Source organism: Diospyros lotus, unplaced genomic scaffold (genome assembly GCF_014633365.1).
Source record: "Diospyros lotus cultivar Yz01 unplaced genomic scaffold, ASM1463336v1 superscaf1, whole genome shotgun sequence".
NCBI classification, from domain to species: Eukaryota; Viridiplantae; Streptophyta; class Magnoliopsida; order Ericales; family Ebenaceae; genus Diospyros; species Diospyros lotus.
Window position 1 is genome coordinate 6,749,342 of NW_026267104.1, and position 19,542 is coordinate 6,768,883.

General features: G+C 35.9%; 1 protein-coding gene across 1 annotated transcript in view; it reads right to left on the minus strand.

The window, feature by feature from the left end:
• Nucleotides 1-19,542, minus strand: part of LOC127792926 (187-kDa microtubule-associated protein AIR9) — a 51,172-nt gene that overhangs the window by 22,178 nt on the left and 9,452 nt on the right. The window contains exons 10-30 of the mRNA XM_052323589.1: nt 19,203-19,304; nt 17,590-17,822; nt 17,391-17,505; nt 17,174-17,294; nt 16,824-16,999; nt 16,102-16,237; nt 15,221-15,321; nt 15,060-15,107; nt 13,262-13,446; nt 13,063-13,180; nt 11,522-11,649; nt 10,249-10,417; nt 8,541-8,659; nt 8,179-8,347; nt 7,831-7,915; nt 7,668-7,741; nt 7,429-7,548; nt 6,148-6,343; nt 5,927-6,048; nt 5,155-5,362; nt 3,806-3,879 (exon numbers count right to left, since the gene is read on the minus strand). Coding sequence (XP_052179549.1) covers nt 3,806-3,879; nt 5,155-5,362; nt 5,927-6,048; nt 6,148-6,343; nt 7,429-7,548; nt 7,668-7,741; nt 7,831-7,915; nt 8,179-8,347; nt 8,541-8,659; nt 10,249-10,417; nt 11,522-11,649; nt 13,063-13,180; nt 13,262-13,446; nt 15,060-15,107; nt 15,221-15,321; nt 16,102-16,237; nt 16,824-16,999; nt 17,174-17,294; nt 17,391-17,505; nt 17,590-17,822; nt 19,203-19,304 — 2,799 coding nt within the window. The remainder of the gene's footprint in view (nt 1-3,805; nt 3,880-5,154; nt 5,363-5,926; nt 6,049-6,147; nt 6,344-7,428; nt 7,549-7,667; nt 7,742-7,830; nt 7,916-8,178; nt 8,348-8,540; nt 8,660-10,248; nt 10,418-11,521; nt 11,650-13,062; nt 13,181-13,261; nt 13,447-15,059; nt 15,108-15,220; nt 15,322-16,101; nt 16,238-16,823; nt 17,000-17,173; nt 17,295-17,390; nt 17,506-17,589; nt 17,823-19,202; nt 19,305-19,542) is intronic.

Below are 19,542 nucleotides of genomic sequence, written 5' to 3' on the forward strand. Positions count from 1 at the left end.
GATTCCAGCATCGCCTGGATTCTTATGGTAATCGCTTGTAATCGCCCAAGCCTGCGTCCACTTCCAACCACACCACCCTGAACTACCTTCAGATTCTCTCAGAGTCACTGTCGGAACTCACCTAGCTGCTTCGTCTCCAATTCCGAGCCGAAATTGCTTTGCTTGGCCTCACCACTTGCAACTGATCTATAATCGACCGCCTTCCTTCCTCACTGGAATCTCAATCGAAATCATTGGGGTTTCGCGCTAGCCCAGACCTTTTCCGCGCCTTCAAGTCCACCGAAAGTTAATCGAAGGACTCACTTGTTCTGCTTCCACGCCTTGTCTCTTCCAGTCACGTTCCTTCTTGTTAAGAGGCCTTCCAGTACGCTTTCAATTTTCGTATCGTCCGAACAGCAATGTTCGCTTCAATTTTCGAATCATTGGAACATCAACGTTTAATTTCGAATCATCACTGGACTCGAAGTGATTCATCGATCGCCTTCCGCCATTCCAAACACCTTCTGGCGCACTTCAATTAAATCGATCAACACGCGGCCTGACGTCGAAATCAAATTCTGAGAATCAACTGCCTCGGACATCAGCCGTCGATTTCAGTTGGAAATTAATCAACAAGAAAACCGTTGAGGAACGATGTCTCTAATACCATTTGTCACATACCTAGGGTTACCTAGGGTTGTGACTGGAATTTGGGAGCGAAACAGGATGATAGAATTAATAGAGGGAGAGAGAATTCAAAGAGAGAGAGTTAGAGGGAGAGATTAGAGAGGAAACAAGAGAGAGAGAATTAGGGAGATATGAATCACTTCATTCATCAACATACCTTTCTCTACATTTTAGGGCCTATTTATAAGCTATTCAATAGTAACTGAAATCTGGAAAATAGCACCCATGTGCTCCTAACAACTCACAAAATACCTCCTACTAACTACTACAACCTTATTACAATAATGCATTTCTCGCTACCCATGAGTTGTGACACACAATTCTGCTGAGACGTATGAGGGTAGGTAAAACGAGATTGAATGCCACGCGAATGTAAATAAGGTAGAAAAGTTCTAAACTCTCCCCCATTATCTGTTTGTAGAGCTTCTTAGCATTATACTGAAGTTTAGCTAGTTTATGAAAGATAATGAAAACTAACAAAGCATCAGATTTTAACTTTAGAGGGTATAGCCAAGTATAGCGAGTGTAGGCATCAACAAAAATAATGTAATAACGATATTCTTCGATTGATAAAGTGGGAGAAGGCCCTCATAGGTCAGAATAGACCAGTTCAAGTGGTCTAACTACTGTGATTTCACAATCAGAAAAAGGAAGCTGATGGAGCTTACCAGCTTTGCAAGAATCACAAAAGGAAAGAGATGACAAAGAAAATGGAATTTGAATTTTATTCAACACCAATCGCAGTACATTGAATGAAGGATGCCCCAGTTTTGCATGTCACTGCTTGCAAGCATTATTAGTTTAGGCAACATTTACATTTATAGTAGAGGACAGTCCAAAATTAGAAGAAGCTGACTGTTTACAATTTTGAAAAGAAAAATGATTACATGTTGAAGGAGATGTATTGTGTACAAGAGACTTAGGACTAAAGAATGAGCTGGAAGCCTGAAATCAGCAGAAGCAACAACTGAATTTAGTTGATATAGCCCATCCTTAAGCTGCCCTCTGAGTAGCACTTGCCCAGTATTCTTGTCCTTAATCACACAAGTATGAGAATCAAATTCAGCAACAAGGTCATGATCCTTAGTTAACTAAGAGACACCGATTAAATTTTTCCGCATGTTAGGAACATGTAAAACATTAAGTAAGGTAATACAAAACATAGGCTGAGAATGAGAATACAATTGTCCAAGGCCAACATTTGAGATTGAGAGTTTCTTACCATTACCAACAGATACTTTATCTCCACCACTATAAGGGGTATGCAATGAGAGATTTTAAAAATTGGTGGTGATGTGATTTGTTGCTCCAGAATCAACAAACCACGACTGATCAGAAATAGGTGGTTGACGGTCAAAAGGTTGTTGAGAAAAATGATTATAGTGAGCACTCTGGACTGAACCAACATCACTCATGTAGCCCTCATTAGAGTCACTTAGGGAGCTAGAATCTGACTGTGTATTCACTGGTGAATTACCAAACCTGTTCTGGCTTGGAACAGATCCAAAGGATCTTTGGAAATTTCTATCAAAGCGATGATAACATCGATCGACCAGATGCCCTGGTTTGCCACACAATTGGCAATAAAAACGTCTACCAGACTGACGGCATCAGCCACGTCCTCCTCGTGTACCAAAACCACTTCCTCTCTGATTTTGACCTCTTCTCATATTCTGAAAATTATTAGCTCGTCCTCTCTTATTATAATCAGCCAAATTAACTTGCATTAAAGGTGTGACTAAGTCAAAACTAACCGTCAACTATGGTAAATTCTTAGAAATTAATCTTTGTTCATGCATTAACAGCAAGTACTGGACCTTATCCAGATCTACATCATTCATCTGGTATGTCACTAGGCTGACTACAGTTTTGTAGTCATGGTCTAAACCATTAAGAATTGCAAAAAGCAATTCTTTGTCATCCAAAGGTTCACCCATAGCAGCTAGCAAATGTCCAATTGTCTTAATCTTGTGAATATAGTCGTTAATCGACATATCATCTTTCTTAACTAGTCATAGCTGTTGCTTAAGCTGAAACGATCTAGCAATAGTTTGCCTCGAATACAAATTCTCAAGTGTAGACCATACCTCAGATGACAACTCGTAGTGTATTACATGCGCCAGTACGTCCTTATCAATTGTGGAGAACTACCAGCCAAGGAGGAGCTGATCCGATCGCAACCACACCATATACTCTAGATTCAACATCGGTCCTCCAGCTTCCTTATCACCAGACTCAGCAACATACTTAGGCGGTGGTGAAACCTTATTCAATAATGGAAACAAGATAGGCACGAATTGTAGTTAGAAGTTGCGTCTTCCAGAAAATATAGTTTCCAAAATCCAATTTGATAGGAATGAATTGGAAGGCCTTCGCAATTGCACCAAAATCAGATTGCGAAGAAAGAGAAAAGGTAGATGATGAGCGAGGTGGTGAAGGGGAGGAAGCACCTTGAACGGGCGAAGGATTCATGACTTACGTCAAAGGCTCTGATACCATGAAACAGTATGCAAGAGCTTGAAAAGAACTTAGAACAGAAAACAAAGAGAAGAAAAGAAACTCTCAATATTCACCAGTGAATAAAAAATGAATACAATACAAATCAAAGAAGAGACACTGCTATTTATAGCAGCTGCCTTATTAAAGAGCCCTTACACCGAGGCACCTTATAACCACCTAACAACAATAAATAAATAGAAGCAGCAATATAATACAGCAACATAAAAATACAATAATAAGCCCGCTATACTCTCACATTTTTATATCAAAAATTGTAAGACATCATTTTTCACATTATTCAAGGCAGAAAAACAAGAATAAAAATTTCAAATAGTGTTTCAGAAATTTGCATTCATAAAGAAAATTAAAAAACTTTGTATTCTATAGGTTTTAATTTCAGTGAAATTTTCACAACTTTTAGTGTCTTCAAAAACACCGAGAAAGAGAACCCCATGAGAAAAAAGAATCTAGAACTAGGACCCAGACAAATTACTGGCCATAAATAAGGTTAGCATAAAGGTACAAATATGACAACCATAATAACGTGCAAATTTTGAATTCATTTGGTGATCACATGCCCCCCATTTCAGAAAAATCATATATCAAGATTCCACACTGTTATAAGATGAGACAAACTTACCAGGGAGAATAATGCCAGTTGGCTCAGATAATTTGAGCTCTCCAACAACTGAATCTGAACGAATTGGTGTGTATCTGTCATGCATAAAACCAGTATTTCAAAATATGTACTACTTCTGCAAAAGAATCAACATAACAAATTTTTAAGATAATGAGCTCAGGAACCACCAATATACATGAAAGTTGTTTGCACCATGATAAGCCAACTAAGAAAGACAAAGCTTTCTGGTGCAAAGACAAATCGGGAATTAGAAAAGCTAGTAATTCCATTAAATTCAAGAGTATTAGGCTGCTGCATTACTAAAAATTGTAAAACCAATTTGATACTGGAAAATTGGTGACACCATCGAACACCAATGAATGGTTATATTCATAACGTGTCTGACATGTTCCGAGTCCAATACATATGGTTACAAGTGTGAGAACCAAGTGTTTGGGCTTTTGAATTGCACTTGAAGACCCTTATATGGTCAAAGACCTTATATTAATACAAATGTGAAATCTCTGTTAATTGCAAAACTTTTCAACTTGTTAAAGAGTGTTGACGACAAATTTATGTAGAAGTTTAAGCTGTTAATAGTTTTATCTTTTATATTGTTATTTTTACACTTAACAAGGTCCCCCTGGCACGTTGCCATATACTCCTTCAAAGCTGAACCAAACGCATTCAAACTATTGGATTGATGGTAAATTTGAATGCAAGACCTTTACCTACTCTAATACCATGTCAAATTATTCACTACCAGCTCATCTAAAAAAGGTGGTCTTTTTTTTTTTTTTTTTTTTTTTTTGGGGGGGGGGGGGGGGGGGGGGGAAGGGGTGTTGGATAATTTTACTTTTTACAAATGATAGTTTTACTCTCAACAAAACTCAACATTTACCCCATGGTATATTGACTAATACTAGAATGCTTGTGAGGGGCAGCACCCACACATATACGAATAAATAAACAAATAAGACTTTTCCAATACCATTGTAAGGAGGATCAAACTAAAATCAATTTAGCAAGATGCTCATATAGTTATGAAATTCAATAGAGCAACAAATTGCTGAAATGTGACTTATTTAGAGATTTATCACAATTATTGACTTAGGACATATTGTGTGTAATTTAAAAATTCAAATTATTCATATGAAAGAACACAAACATACAATTACTAGTAAAATAAAAACAGAATATTTAGCACATACACTGGGAAATCACTGCTTTTTCGAGGTAATACTGTTAGCTTTTTAGCACCCCAGGACAATATATATAAAGCTAGTCATCAGTTTAGAAGCAAAATATTTTAGCAGCAACTATTTAGCATTTACATAAAAAAAAAAAAAAAGAGTAGACTGGATGGTTACCCGAATAATAAACGGCAATTGTACTCTAAATCTGTAACTTGGTAAGTTCTAGAATTTGCTCCCTCAATAAGAATGATAGTTCCCTCATTACTTTCTTTATACCAGCTAAACAAGCTTGGCCCTTCATAACCACCAAAATATTCTCCTTCCCCAAAGTAAGTGCCCGAAGACAATTCCTTTACATGAACATTAGAAACTACAGGAAGAGCTGCCACATTCAAAATGTTTGGAACAAATAAGTACAAAAAATCACAAGGCATAATTGAGGCCAAAAGAAATCAATGACAACAATTGGTCAAAAGTGACCAAGTAGAATAACTTTTCAGTCTCTTCCATGTGCAAATCTCTAAGTCTAAAACAATCAATTGCAAATAAGTACTTATATCCATGGTGCATAAAGCAGCAAACAATATGTAACCAAACAGAAATAAATGAAACTTCATTCATTAAAGTCAGTGTCAGTACAAAATAAATGGTAAGTTGGTCTACGAATAATAAAAAAGGGTGTCCTAGTGTACAAAGCTCCCCACTCTATGAGGGTGGGAGAAGGGTTGTATTTGTATGCAGCCTTTCTCTTGCTTTTTTTGCAAAGAGTCTGTTACCAAACTCAAACCTGGGATCTTCCAGTCATAAGGAAGCAACCTTATCATTGGGCCCAAGGCTTGCCCTCTCTAGCTCTATCAATGACTAGTAAAAAAAACTCTCAACAATGCAACAGGTCCTGTGGACAGATACACTTTGCAAAGATAACTATAGAACAAAAAGGTAGTACCTGGGGTAACTGGAGAATCACAAATTGATACTAAGGGCTTTCCACATTCCCCATCTGCACGAGTTGGCACCCAATACAAAGCCAAATAAGCCCCAACATCTTCCAGTGATGGTGTGTATGTTCTGCACAATAGGATGTCAATTTCTGTAACATATTTGCAGCACATACACAGTTCTGTAAATTGAAAAAAAAAAAAAAAAAAAACTACATTTTTGACTTACAGTGTTCTTCCACATATAAAGACATCTTCACAATCAATAGTTATGTCCATGAGAGCCGCCCCTTGCAATTTGCTCTTAGTCTTATACCAAACAAATTCCCCGTTACCTTCTTCTCCACCGAAGTATACTTTTTTAGGGAACACTGTCCTGTCCTGACAGCAGTCAGGAATTACAAGCTCCATACCCACTGGATCCGCTGTAGAAAAAAAAATTATATTAATGTAAAGAAAATAATCAAATGTATAAACAAAAGAAAAAGGTGACAGCGAGAGATTAAGATATGTATGCATATACAAATATATATGTATATGTATATATATATAGAGAGAGAGAGAGAGAGAGAAGAACAGGGGGTTTTTTCTGCTCGGATGTCGCTAGAGATGATATTTGGAACTGTTCTCCCTACTGAGATATCCAGCTTTGCAGCAATAGCCTCTTATTCCATTTGCAGTTATATGGCATTTGTGGAGGAAGAGGAACAATAAAGGCTTTGAATAGATTAAGCATTCAACTCATCACATCGAGGACTCAATTCTTCCTTTACTCATCTTTGTAGTCCCAGAGTTTGGATCATTTTCTGTTTCTTTTTCTTTCTTTTTTTTCTTTTTCTAGATGACCTGCTGTAATTTCAACTTTGTTATCTTATTTTGCTGCATAGGGTTCACCAACTTTAATATTGCTTTATTTATTAAAAGAAAAAAGTTTTTGCAGTCTTATTGAAAGCCAACCTCTATTTTCCAGATAAGAGAGGTACGTGACATTTTTCTTTTATCAGTAAATTATTGTAGAAAAAACCTAAATAAAAAGGGGCAAACCCAAAATGAAGATGAATAACGAAACTTACATTACATATGCAAACTACATAAAATAAGAGAGACTAAAAGGAAAATCTTCCCTAATTCATAGGAAGGAGGAAGCCTGGGGGATATCTACAAATAAGAACCCATGTGACAAATCTCTCCAACTACAAAACACTTTCTACAAAAATGAGTTCCTTAAACAATTTAATGTAGCAACTGTGATGTAAATATACAAAAATGAGTTGGTGGTGCAACATGTTGATGTTCCATTGTAGCACAATCTGAAACTAAAATATAAACAGATAAAAAGCAAACAAAAAGTTAAACATATAATGTAGCAACATGTTGGTTGTTTTTTTATTATTATTAACCTTTCTCAATATAGGATGTATATAACATGCTCAATATCTTGTCTAAAGAACAATAGCTAAATATTCACTACTCTTGTAAGCCAAAGCTTCCATTTGAAAGAATTACTTACCAGGAGCAACCACGCAAGAGACCACACTCTTAGCACACCCTTTCATTCCATCATTGCGAACAGGTGTGTACACAAGTTCCACGCATCTTCCCACATCTTCCAAGGTCAAGTCCAAGAAGTCTGCTAATGGAATATTTTAAGCATTTAATCTAATACTCAAATAAGATATGTTATAACAAGAAAAGAATGAACAAACAAGAAGTAGATAAAGAAAATAATATCAAAGAAAGATAACTAACCACCAGCATTTAGTTTATCTTTGACTCCATTACTTTTCACTCTAAACCATTCGTATAAGCATTCTCCTTTTTCTCTGAATCAAGATTTAAATGCTTCAATTTCTGGGGCAAATCAAGTTCAGAAATAAAAGTAGTCAATAAGACAGTTGACCAGATATCTCACCCTCCACTATAAGAAGCAATGAAGCTCAAGCGTTCTCCTTCCACAAATGATCCAAGAAATTCAAGCGACCAGCAAGTAGGTGGTCCTGCAATAAGGAATGATATTACTACTAGGAACATACATAGGCATCATCAGCATAGCAAATCGAATGATTGGCTTCACCAACTCCACTACATTCTTAAAGGAAAAGAAAACTGCAACCAACTAATGCCCGAACATCACATTATCAGAAACTGCTGCAAAGAAATCACTTGCAGACCAGGCATTACTGGTCCAGTTTATTAAGCAAGAACTGAAGAAGCGTGACCATTATGTTATCAAAAGCAACAAAATGACACATTTCCATACCAGGTATTATTGGGCCAATTTGTTCAGAAAGCACAATTGGACCACGAGCCCAATCACTCCTTATAGGCTCACATAAAACCGATATAAAGTAGCCAATGTCATCAACAGAGAGTATGTATGATGATGTAGTAGCATCCTTAATTTCAGTCTGAGTGCCATCTGAACTAGTCTGCACAAGCACATTCTATTATTCAGCAAGTGAAGCAGCCAACAATCAATTGTCATTGAACAAAAATTGAAGTTAATGGACCAATTACTTAAGTTAACAGCATAAAATGAACACAATCAACTGATTCTTTAGAATCAGGTTATGGAAATGTGCATTGGTGGGAGTACGACAAACTTATGTCAAACAAAAGTACCCGGAACCAACGAAAAATTGAGTCTCCCTCTTCACCACCCCAATACTTTTTATCAACAGTCAGCGTACAGCCTTCAACAGCAGTTCCAACTACTTGCAAAGAAAGTAATCTTGGGCTACCTGGTAACCAACCGCAGTCATTTTAGACATCAGTGATTATAATCACTACCCATACTAGTCCCATAAGTATTCACACAGGACCTGCACATGATTTTAGGGTGGAAGTGTGAATTCTGTGCCATTATCCTTAGTGTGTGTGGTGTGTGAATGAGCACAAACATTTTTTACAAGGATGAGAGACATAAAATCCTTGTAAAACATAAACTGTTTTCAACTATCCTGATCTCAATCTTTAAGGGAAAATCAGAGCAATTGCAACAAGATAGTTACTGTAACCTCATCTCTTCATAAATATGTACATGTTTTTTAACTCTGAAGCAACAGAATTTAGAAAGAGTAGATATATTATTGTTCAATAACTCAACTATTGAAATAAAACAGTAGAAAGCATAGGGCTTGACAAATAAATTGTTCACTACTTAGCAGAAACAAGAGTCGTGTGCCCATAGATGGCGTTTGTAGAAGTTAGAGAACAGTCAAAAGGTCAGCTTCGAAGCAGGCAAATTTGTACAGGTTGCAGACCAGAGGATTAAAATTTGAAGGGTCAATAACTAGAAATAGTTTGTCAAAGACGGGAAACCTTTGGACATAGTAAGTCCAACCCTGGAGGTATCCTGACAAGATTAAATGTTATCCAATTCAGTCATTGCGCATTTGTCCTTTAGGTGTGAGTTTATTTGTCTGTGTCTCTGTCCATGTGTGTTTTGGAGCATTATTTGATACTTAACGCAAATAACTATCAAAAACAACTAAAACAAAAGAATAGGCTTAGGGATTGAATGCAAAATTAGTAAAATTTATGGCAATTGACAACACCAACAAAGGGAACTCAAGAGCGATCTAGAAAGCAAGGACCTCTGCATGTGACTATATCCTCATCTTGCAGACAAAAACCAGACCCCAACAAGCAACTATGTCACCAGGACTAAGATAAGAGCATCAGGTATCAACGCATTTGAAATGTCAAATCTTTTTTCCTTTTTTGCATTAACATATTTGTTGAATACATGTCCAACAAAACACAAGACACATCTCATATATCCTATGTGTAAGTGCCTGATAAAGGTACCTCACAAATTTAGTACAGTAGATAAAATAGAGTACCTGGATAATTGTCATAATGACAAACTCAAAAGCTTGAAAATTTGCTCTCACAATGTAAGCCCTGAATAATATTTCTAGTCATTCCTGCTAAACAACCCTTGACGCAAGAGCATAGCTTACATTTGGTTTTAAGATACAAAAATGGCCAATTGTAAAGCAAAAACAAATGAAGGGTTCCCAGAAGGGCTAAACATGAAAAGGTGAAGATCATCTTCAACTCTGTCTCAAATACTATATGTCAACTTGACCTTTTTTTCCAATCTATTGATCTCTATGAAACAGTACTAAGCATTATCACAGCACAATTTCCACTAAGCTATGGAAAAACCTTTTAACCTCCAATTTACAAGAAAACTAAGGCTACATTACTCTTGACAGTCTATAAACATTAGGCATTTGTAGTTCCACATACTCTGGCAACCACATAAAGACAAATATGTCAATGAAAATAAACATTGATTCATTATTAGACAGAAAACAGTTACCAGGCCGAGTGCGTTCCTGCCCCATGCAAGTTCTTGGCTCACCTACAATCCCATCATCACGAATTGGGGTACATGAAAAGGAAATAAATTTACCAATGGCATCTTTGGTAACCCGATATTGGAGAAGACCTGAAGCCTCTGGTATTAGATTGCCAGAGTCAGTTTCAACCTGCATGTGACATGGCAGGTGTAAATCAAAGAAAAAGTCCTAACAAACTAAAAATATGCACAATCAAATTGTTGTGCGTCAAAAAAGAAACTCTGAAACTGAGATCAACCAAGAAATCATCAAATAACTAATATTTTGCAGAAATAATAATGAAATTTACAAATAAGTTGAATTCTTCATCTCCATACAGCAACTGTTAATCAGACACCAAAAGAAGAATGTCCAGCAAAACCAGAAATACTTTTCTAAAGAGCTTTCTGAATGTGTTTTGCAGAATCACCAGCCTAATTAATAATTTTGGAAGGTGTAATAGCTTTTAGCTTTCTACTTCTTCCTCAGCCTTGAAAACATTTTCTTCCATCTAATACAAAAGAAATTTCAATTTTGGACTTACCTGGAAGCAATTCTCTATAAAAAAAAATTCCTTTCATGTTAGCTTCATGGCAATAATGGATCCAGAACAAAACAGAATTGCATTGCACATCATGTGGCCATCAAAGCTTATAAAAATGCCAAAAAAAAAAAAGAAATGCATGCCATCAGCTGCAGGCTGATGAGTATTCCTATTGTCAAATTATTGACCACCAACTTATCTAAAAGATTAAGTTATTACAGAAAAACGTAAATCTTCTAGATTACTTTTTTACTCTGAATACAGGTCCTCACACATGACAGACTTCACAATATAGTTGGACCAAACACTTGTACCTACTTGAACATCAAGTTGATGGTGAAACTTGAACAGAGACTATTATCAGTTCCAATACCTAGTAAAATTGTTGACAACAAACTCATCAAAAAGCACTTAGGTGGCTAGAGATAAGAGTAATTTTTGGGCTACATTCAGCTGGTTCACCAAACAATCATTTTTTTTTTTTTTTGGAAGAATTTATTAAGTTACATAGGAACTGAAAAAATGTAAGAGAAAGTTAAATATGCAAGACAACAGTTGTGCTTTCACATGGTGAAAAGTAATACATCAATAAAGCAAAGGGTCATATACCTCATGAAGGAACCAATTATAAATACTTTTTCCTTCATGACCTCCAATGTAACCATCACATGGTGAAAAGTAATACATCAATAAAGCAAAGGGTCATATACCTCATGAAGGAACCAATTATAAATACTTTTTCCTTCATGACCTCCAATGTAACCATATGAAGCTGTCAATATTCCGCCTTCAGAGTAATCACCAGTAATTGATAAGAAATTTAGGCTCGGGGGAAGAGCTGCAAAGATGATTACACATACTAGTGGTGAGCAATGGTCAGAGTATAGAGGGGGAAAATTGATGAACAAATTTGTACTGAACAGGATAACAGAATTAGAACTAGTTGATGAACTTTAAAGTAATATCAATTAAATTCTTAAACATTCACAAAAATAAAAGTCTAAAGTCCATATGGAGTGATACATGTACATACCAGCAAACAAATAGCACCAAGAAAACCTTCCTAACAGTGGCCATTATCTTAAACAAGATCCAACTTTACATGCATCCAGACCTCACAAAGATACAAGCAAATCAAAATTTATTACTCAATAAAAAAGATATTGAACATTTCATTCCAAGAGAGAAAAGCCCAAATGTATTGGTTCCACTATGATCAGATAAGGACAATGCATCGACACCATAAAGAGACAAAGGTGATGACAACATAATAAGCCTTAATCCCACGAGGTGAAGTCAGCAACACCCTAAAGAGACAATGGGAGCAGGGAAGATGGTAATATATCACAATTAGCAAAAGTTTGTAGCAAATACTAGACCATTTGATAGGAATCCTAACTGCATCCATAGAATATTTTGTGATTATGTATTATCTATTCTCACATGAATCTATTATTAGCAACAGGCAAAGATGTGGACAATAATAAACACAGAAAAATTCAGTCACAGATTGTAGAAATTTCACGTTAATGACCAGCAAGACTGGTTTCACTTTTTTGGTGGGAAGGGAAAAGAATCTAAAACTATGGAAAGATGTAGATGCAGGGAACAAGATACATGAACTTAAAAAGAAACTTGTATTGATGGAGAATCATATTGCCACTCTAATAAACTAGAACCACCATCATAGCTAACTTGATTACCACTTGTCAATGTTTGTTTACTAAATTTTTTACATTGGGATGTAATCCCATTAAAACTCAATTGTTGATGTGGTGACTAACGGATGAGCAAAAGAAACTGTAGCGTCAATTTTAGCATATCAATAAAGTCTTCTGTTGCAGTTGAGGAACCTCACATCACATAATGTAAGTTGAAATAATAGATCTGCAACAAAAACATTAAATGGTGATAACAATCATATCCATTTCTAAGCCTAAGCGATCAAATGTTACAGTGTTGTATGATAAAATTACCAACTCAATTGCATCGTGTAAAACCAAAAATTCAAATGCCAACAGAGTGAAGGGAGAGTGTGTGTGTGTGTGTTTGGGGGGGGGGGGGGGGGGGGGGGGGGGGAGAGAGAGATGGTACGGGGAAGGCTAGAGACAGAGGATTCCATTTTCTCATCCCTCCAGTCACCAAGTATTTGTACGAACATAATCTAATCCACATATTACCCACATAGTTTTTCCACTTTATTTAAATTTTCAACCAACTTTAATCAACAAAAGCAAAATATGCTACTTACTTTCAACCGCTTTTTCAGATATAGAATAAGCCGGTTCGCCAGATTCACCATCTGGAGTCATGGGAGTGAATTTTGCAACGATAAAACAGCCAACAGCTCCTAAAGGTATGCGAAATGCCTAAACAAAGTCAAAGGTGAATTTAGGCATGCAGTTAACTGACAGGCTAAAAAACAAATGCCAACATATAACAACTAGCACCTTCGCAATTTTTGATGTGCTTAATGCTTCAAGACCGTTTTCACCCTCCAATGTTGATGATGCTGTTTTAAACCATTGAACTCTGCTAGCTCCTTCAGTTCCTCCAGTCACCATACCAGTAACAGTGACCTTACTTCCCTCCCTCAAGTCACCAATTATCATCACATTTGTTACTCTTGGAGGAGCTGAATTAGATTAGGGCAAAACAGAAGATAAAGAGCATTAAAGAGCAAAACAATAATGTGATGCTGATATGCGTAGCAATCATCTTTTTAGAGATAGGAAAACTATTGAGCAGAAAAGAAAATGGAACAAATTCCAAGATCTTCTCACACCATAACCCGTGCTCAGTAGAAAAGGATGGGGCAAGCAAGGACAAGATGAAATTATCACTTTTTTTAGACTTTTTCAATTCAAAAATCTCAACTTTCCAAAACATTGAGATGAAATCAACAGTGAAAGAAAGACAAAATGAGAATGGATAGAAAGTAAAAAATATATATATAGTCTAGGTAAACCTTTTTCTTTCCCTGATTTTGCATAATGTGAGATATGAGAGATACCACCAGAGGCATCATTTTGTAACATTTTGAGTGTACTGGCATAATGTGTTCCATAAAACTTAGTTCACAATGATATAGTTGGTCTTGGAACCTAATCGGCTTCCCAAAAAAATAAGATGGTTTAAGAAAGAAAAATTATTGTAGAGCAATCTCTAAACGTATCAATTAAAAACACCTGAGATTTTTAATCCACTAAGTGAAACTAAGTTGACGGTCACAAAGTAGCTCTATTGTTGACAACGGGAGCCCAAAATCACTAGAAAGTTTATATAGGCTCCTCTCTGCAGTGGTGTGGAAGTCTGAAGTAGAAACTAGTTCAAGCAATGAGCACTTGATGTGGTTGCATTCCCTTGTAACAACATACTAAGATTGTATTCTTATGCATTGCATTTTCATCGTTCCAGAGCATGCAAGGGATAGGTAGGATGACCCATCTGGGCCAGATGAGTCGAGAAGATATGCACGATATTATGTATGTAATTTTTAAGCATGTCACTTTATTAAGCTTAAATGTTGCGGCATCAAGTTGATCAGTCTGAGGCAGTTGATTGTATGACATGAAATGACGAAATGTTTTGATCACCACCCATCGCAAGATTCAGGCTTTGTGACTCAGGTCAGTCCATGAGACATGGCAAGTCACAACCACGCTAACATGCCAAGGTAAGTAAACAGAATAGGTGTACCTTGCAATGGAGATGGGGACCACATTAATTTGTTTCCACAACTTAGTAATCATGCATGGTGGCAATTTGAAGTTGAAAAACCAAAACATTAATTTTTATGCAACACTTCTACAACCACAGATGACATACTTCATCTAACAACAACTAAACAGATATATTCATACAGATAAAACCGCCAAAGAACAAGGAAAATCTTTGGATAATTGTGTTAGACGAATAGATGACAGCACCTTCATTATTTGTTTTCTAAAATTTCGTTTAACATTAACAAGTTCCATTCCTAGAAAAGACAGACCTCTTATACAATGTTGAACACAAACACACACAAGAAAAATAAGGCAAATCATAGTTTAGAAGGAATGCAAGTCTATGATATACAAAGGAGTAAATACAAAAACATTTCAGATGCTCCGAGGGGAAAGAATACAAACAAGTTCAGTCCCAGTGGCTCTAGATTCCATTCAGAAAGCAAATCTAAATATTGTAAATACATCCATAACAGATATTATATGCACATATTATTTAATTGCACATACAAAATCAACATGCCTTGCTTAATTGTTGGAGACAATGTTGATACAGACTTGCCCTCCTGGCCTGTTAAATGAAACAAAAGTTAGAAGAAAACATATTACCGTCTATAGGTACATTAAAATTATATGTAGCAAATGTAGCATATCTATCTTCAATCTAGGAGAGAATGTACACACCCTCAAAATTGACAGGTATATATACAAAAGCCAATTTCCACCCAACATCTTCTTTGGTTAAGGCGTAGTCAGTTGTACCTGTTGACACTAATAAACACTCCCTGCCAGATTTAAACAATAAATTAGATTTTAAAAAAAAAAAAGATTGGGATAACAAATTGACTGAGAAAAACTGAGCACTCTGTTATTTCATGTAATGTAGTTCAGTGAGTAATGCATTCTACTCTCAACAGAAAAGACCTTGTTAATACAATGTCCAGATACAATAGGTATAGACAAAATAAAGTAGAAAGACACGTCAGCTCATCAGATCAGAATGGAACAAGCAACGGTATTTGCTAGTTTCGGAAGGAAGCAAGGAAGAAAAAGCGTTATCCTTATTGGAAAAAATGATTTAGGATAAATCATATACAATAGCAATATAGATGAGAATAACTACATCCAATTTTATTAAAACATACTGATCAAACAATAACCCAGCTGATGGATTTGCTTTCTTATGGAACAAGTTGTTCCTGAAAAAATCAGCTTATCCTGACCACCCAATAATCACTAAGCTTAACAAAGCATGGAATTATGACCAAATTAAAATGAATCAAACAAAATTTTCTGTGTATGTAAAATTTTAGACCATCGCATCCCACTAGAAAAGTATTTTATAATCTTTGCAGCTTCAGTTCATAATTTGTATGTCTTTCACTAACAATAACTAAAATAGAAATGTCAGAAAACCATGGGAACAACCTTGTTTGGCTATCATCTATTTTCCAAATGCAAAGTGAAAAAAAATAATAATAATGGTCAAAATGGCTTGTTGAAGTTTAACTGTCTCCTCCGGTCCACCGTTAGTAAGATACATAACAAAAGGAAATGATACTAACCCACTGTTCTTGTCCTCGCGCAACCACTCAAACTTGCTGGGACCTTCTCTTCCTCCAAAGTATTTTCCAATACCTTTGATAGTACTTCCTTCAACAGCATCACCAATAATCTGCACGTCATTGACCGATGGAGGAGCTGCAAGTAGAATAATTAGTTTTTAAACCTTAATATGCTTTCAGGTAATAAACTGAATTAAAATGGACCCAAAAAAATTGAAAACTGCTATAAACATATCTACTTCATAAACCATAATCAAAAGTAGGTAAGGTATTGAGCTATTTAAATTCCAAGTGATCTAATATAACAACAGAACAAATTACAAGCTTCACCAGGGAAACCAAAGTTCAGTCCATATAGAAAGCAACAGAAACAACAAAAATTTAGAAACATGGAGCACCTGAAAGTGATTTTACATACTTATATATAAGATCTAATTTAGGATTTTAAGTGGGACTTACTAGAAACTAGGTTTGGTCATTTTAATTTCTCAAGGTCTAGTAGATTGCGAATGATCTTCATGTTGGCAACTTTTGAAGAAAAAAAGAAATGGAAAAGGGAGAAAGTTAGGGTCGAGGCCAAATACGATCTAGTGTAGGAAAATTGAGAGGAAATCAATCACCAAATTGAGATGATTAGGGTTTTTTTCTATCTTTTTTTGAAGTTCACTAATAACAAACGGAAAACATAAATAATACATACAGAATTTTGATCCACCTTATACCTGGTTTGACATAATCTGTGATTGCATATTGAGGTTCTCCTTTTGCACCTTCTTCTGTCATAGGAGTATACATAAAAACCAAACATGAATCAATGTCATCAAGTGTCAACTGGTATTCCTCATCTTCTGCACCAACAATTACTACTGGACTACTATTCCATTTCCTCCTTAGCCAGCTGGAAATTTCATATCAAACAAACATAGAAGAAGAGTAAAGTCCACATTTAGGGAATACTAATAGTTTTACAAAGGTTGATAAAGCAGTCAAACAGTTCTATATTAGGTTTTTCTTTCATTTGGGTGATTGGGGAGATAATTAGTTATTAGATAGCAAGGATATAAAGGCATACCTAGCAACACCTTTTCCTGGAGTTCCACCACACCATGCAACTTCAGCATATCCCCTAATAACATTTCCCTCTACTAATTCGCCCCGCACATCAATCTTCAAAACCTTTGGGCATCCAGTTCCTTAGCAATAAAACAGCATGAGAATGATCTGATGGAGAATGATTTAGATGAATGTGAATGTTAACCAATCATCTCCAAATCATGCAAAGAACATACCAGGTGAAACTGGTGAAGATATAGCAAAAATTTTAGGGTACTTGGTCCCTTCCAAGATGGGGGTACACTCCACTTTTAGAATCCTGTCAATATCCTCATGCTTTGGCCAGTAAACCTAAACATCATGTAATTATCAACATGATACAGAAACCATTCATAATGTGAAGAAGGTACATCTAATAACACAGATAATTATTACCTCTCCAGTTGCATCAGGGATGGGAAGAAAATTTGAGGGAGTTCTCTCTCCTATAAACCATTGGTACTTTAAGATCAAGTCCGAATCATTGCTCCCAGTTTTATCTGTGATGAAACTGAAGTGGCAGAAACAAGCATCTTCTTCAAAAGGTTGATCAATAGACGCTTCCTTGAGCAGATAGCCAGGAGGAAATTGATCTTTCCATTGCTCAAAAAGAAATTGGAAAGTTGAATCTGTTCAAGGATTCCAATTTCATTAGAAAAAATAAGATAAAAAGAGGGGGGTAGAAACAAACAGGAAAATTACATCTTGAGTAACACTGATTCTCATGAACTTTCTACTCAAATGTATATTTCTTAATTGTGTTAAGAAGTCCCAAAGCTCCATATGTCACATTAACATTGATAACCTTTAAAGAAGAAGGATGCTGGCCATGCTAGTCGACATGAATTCAACAGTTGCTATAGTACACATTTTGAGTCAAACTTAAACTAATCTTTGCTTCTCAGTGAAGAAAAAACTAAGTGAGCTGCTAACTATAAAGCTACTCCACCAATTTGTTACTGATTCCCAAAAAAATCAAGCTTCTTGTGCCACATTTCACAAACCCGAAAGGAAGGACCTGCCCAGAATCCCAAACTTTCTACCAATAAGGGCAAATGATTGAGTACAGCTCTTGGGAGGATAAACAGCTGCGCAACTGGGAACTGAGCCTCCCAATCACCCATAATTAAAAATCCATCTAAGAAAGCCATAGAAGGATTCTCCCACAAGTCGGACCAAGTGAAAGGGCCATCTTCTGAGGGAACATGCATTAGCTCCAATGAGTTAATAAAATTCGAAAAACCCCTCAAAGTTTTATTTATAGCTATACATCATTTCCTTTCATAACAGAATCTAATAATATTAATATCAATCTCCTAAGCATCATGGTTCTGTCCAAAGTGAATGGATATTTTATAATTCTTCCCGCATTCACTTCTATCGTTCTCACAGTGAGGAAAGATAATCCAATAATATACACATGAAACCATCTTCAAAAGTTCTAAATTCACATTAGGAATAGAAGTTCTCTCTCTTTTAGTTCATTTAGAACACAAATGGATAATTTAACTCCTATCCAAACCATGAAACAGCTTAAGCTTCAAGAAGAAATTGGTTGTCTAACATGCAGTTATGTCACTTCCATGTATTTAAACATTCTACAATACATTGTTTGGATATATGCTTTAAAAACGGTAAAGCAAGCCATGGCACCATACCCTTGACATTTTGTGGAGGACAAAAGAACAAGATTTCACCTCATTGTTTCTTCCAACCATAAACAATATAGTAAGTATTAAAACATGAACATGATAGTTATATGCTCTCTATGTCCACTAATTGCAGCCACATGCATTAGCAACTTCTCCACCCAAGGCCAATGACAAAACCCTTTACACATTGATAATGGTGAAAATAATTGAGTTCCACAGCTGTCATATGTAGCCAGTTTTTCCTTTATTGTGTGCGTTGGTGGAAAGAGAGTTTCTGGAGTAGGTAAGAGAGAATCAATTTATAGATAATACATAAAAAAAAACCAGTAAAGCAATAGGCATTTCTCAAGAACTAACCAAGAGCATGCTCAGGACGGCACAACTCCCAACCACCTCTAATGCATAAGGCAGTTTGTGCAGGATAACGCTTTGCATATGCTAGCTCCTCTCGAGAAAGATCTATAAGAATTTTCAGATTTGTACATTAGAGACTGTTATAGCAAGTTAATTTGTAAGGTGAAAAAAATAAGATGAACATTTTTGAAGCCACTCTTTAAAGGAGAAAAAGATCTGGCAACAAAATGAATTAGCTTACTTGCACCTAATTCAAAACAGAAAGAAAGAAATATTAAATAGAAAAAAGGAAAAAAAACAGTATGGATTGCAACAGAAGAAGGTTTGGGATTGAAGCACATCA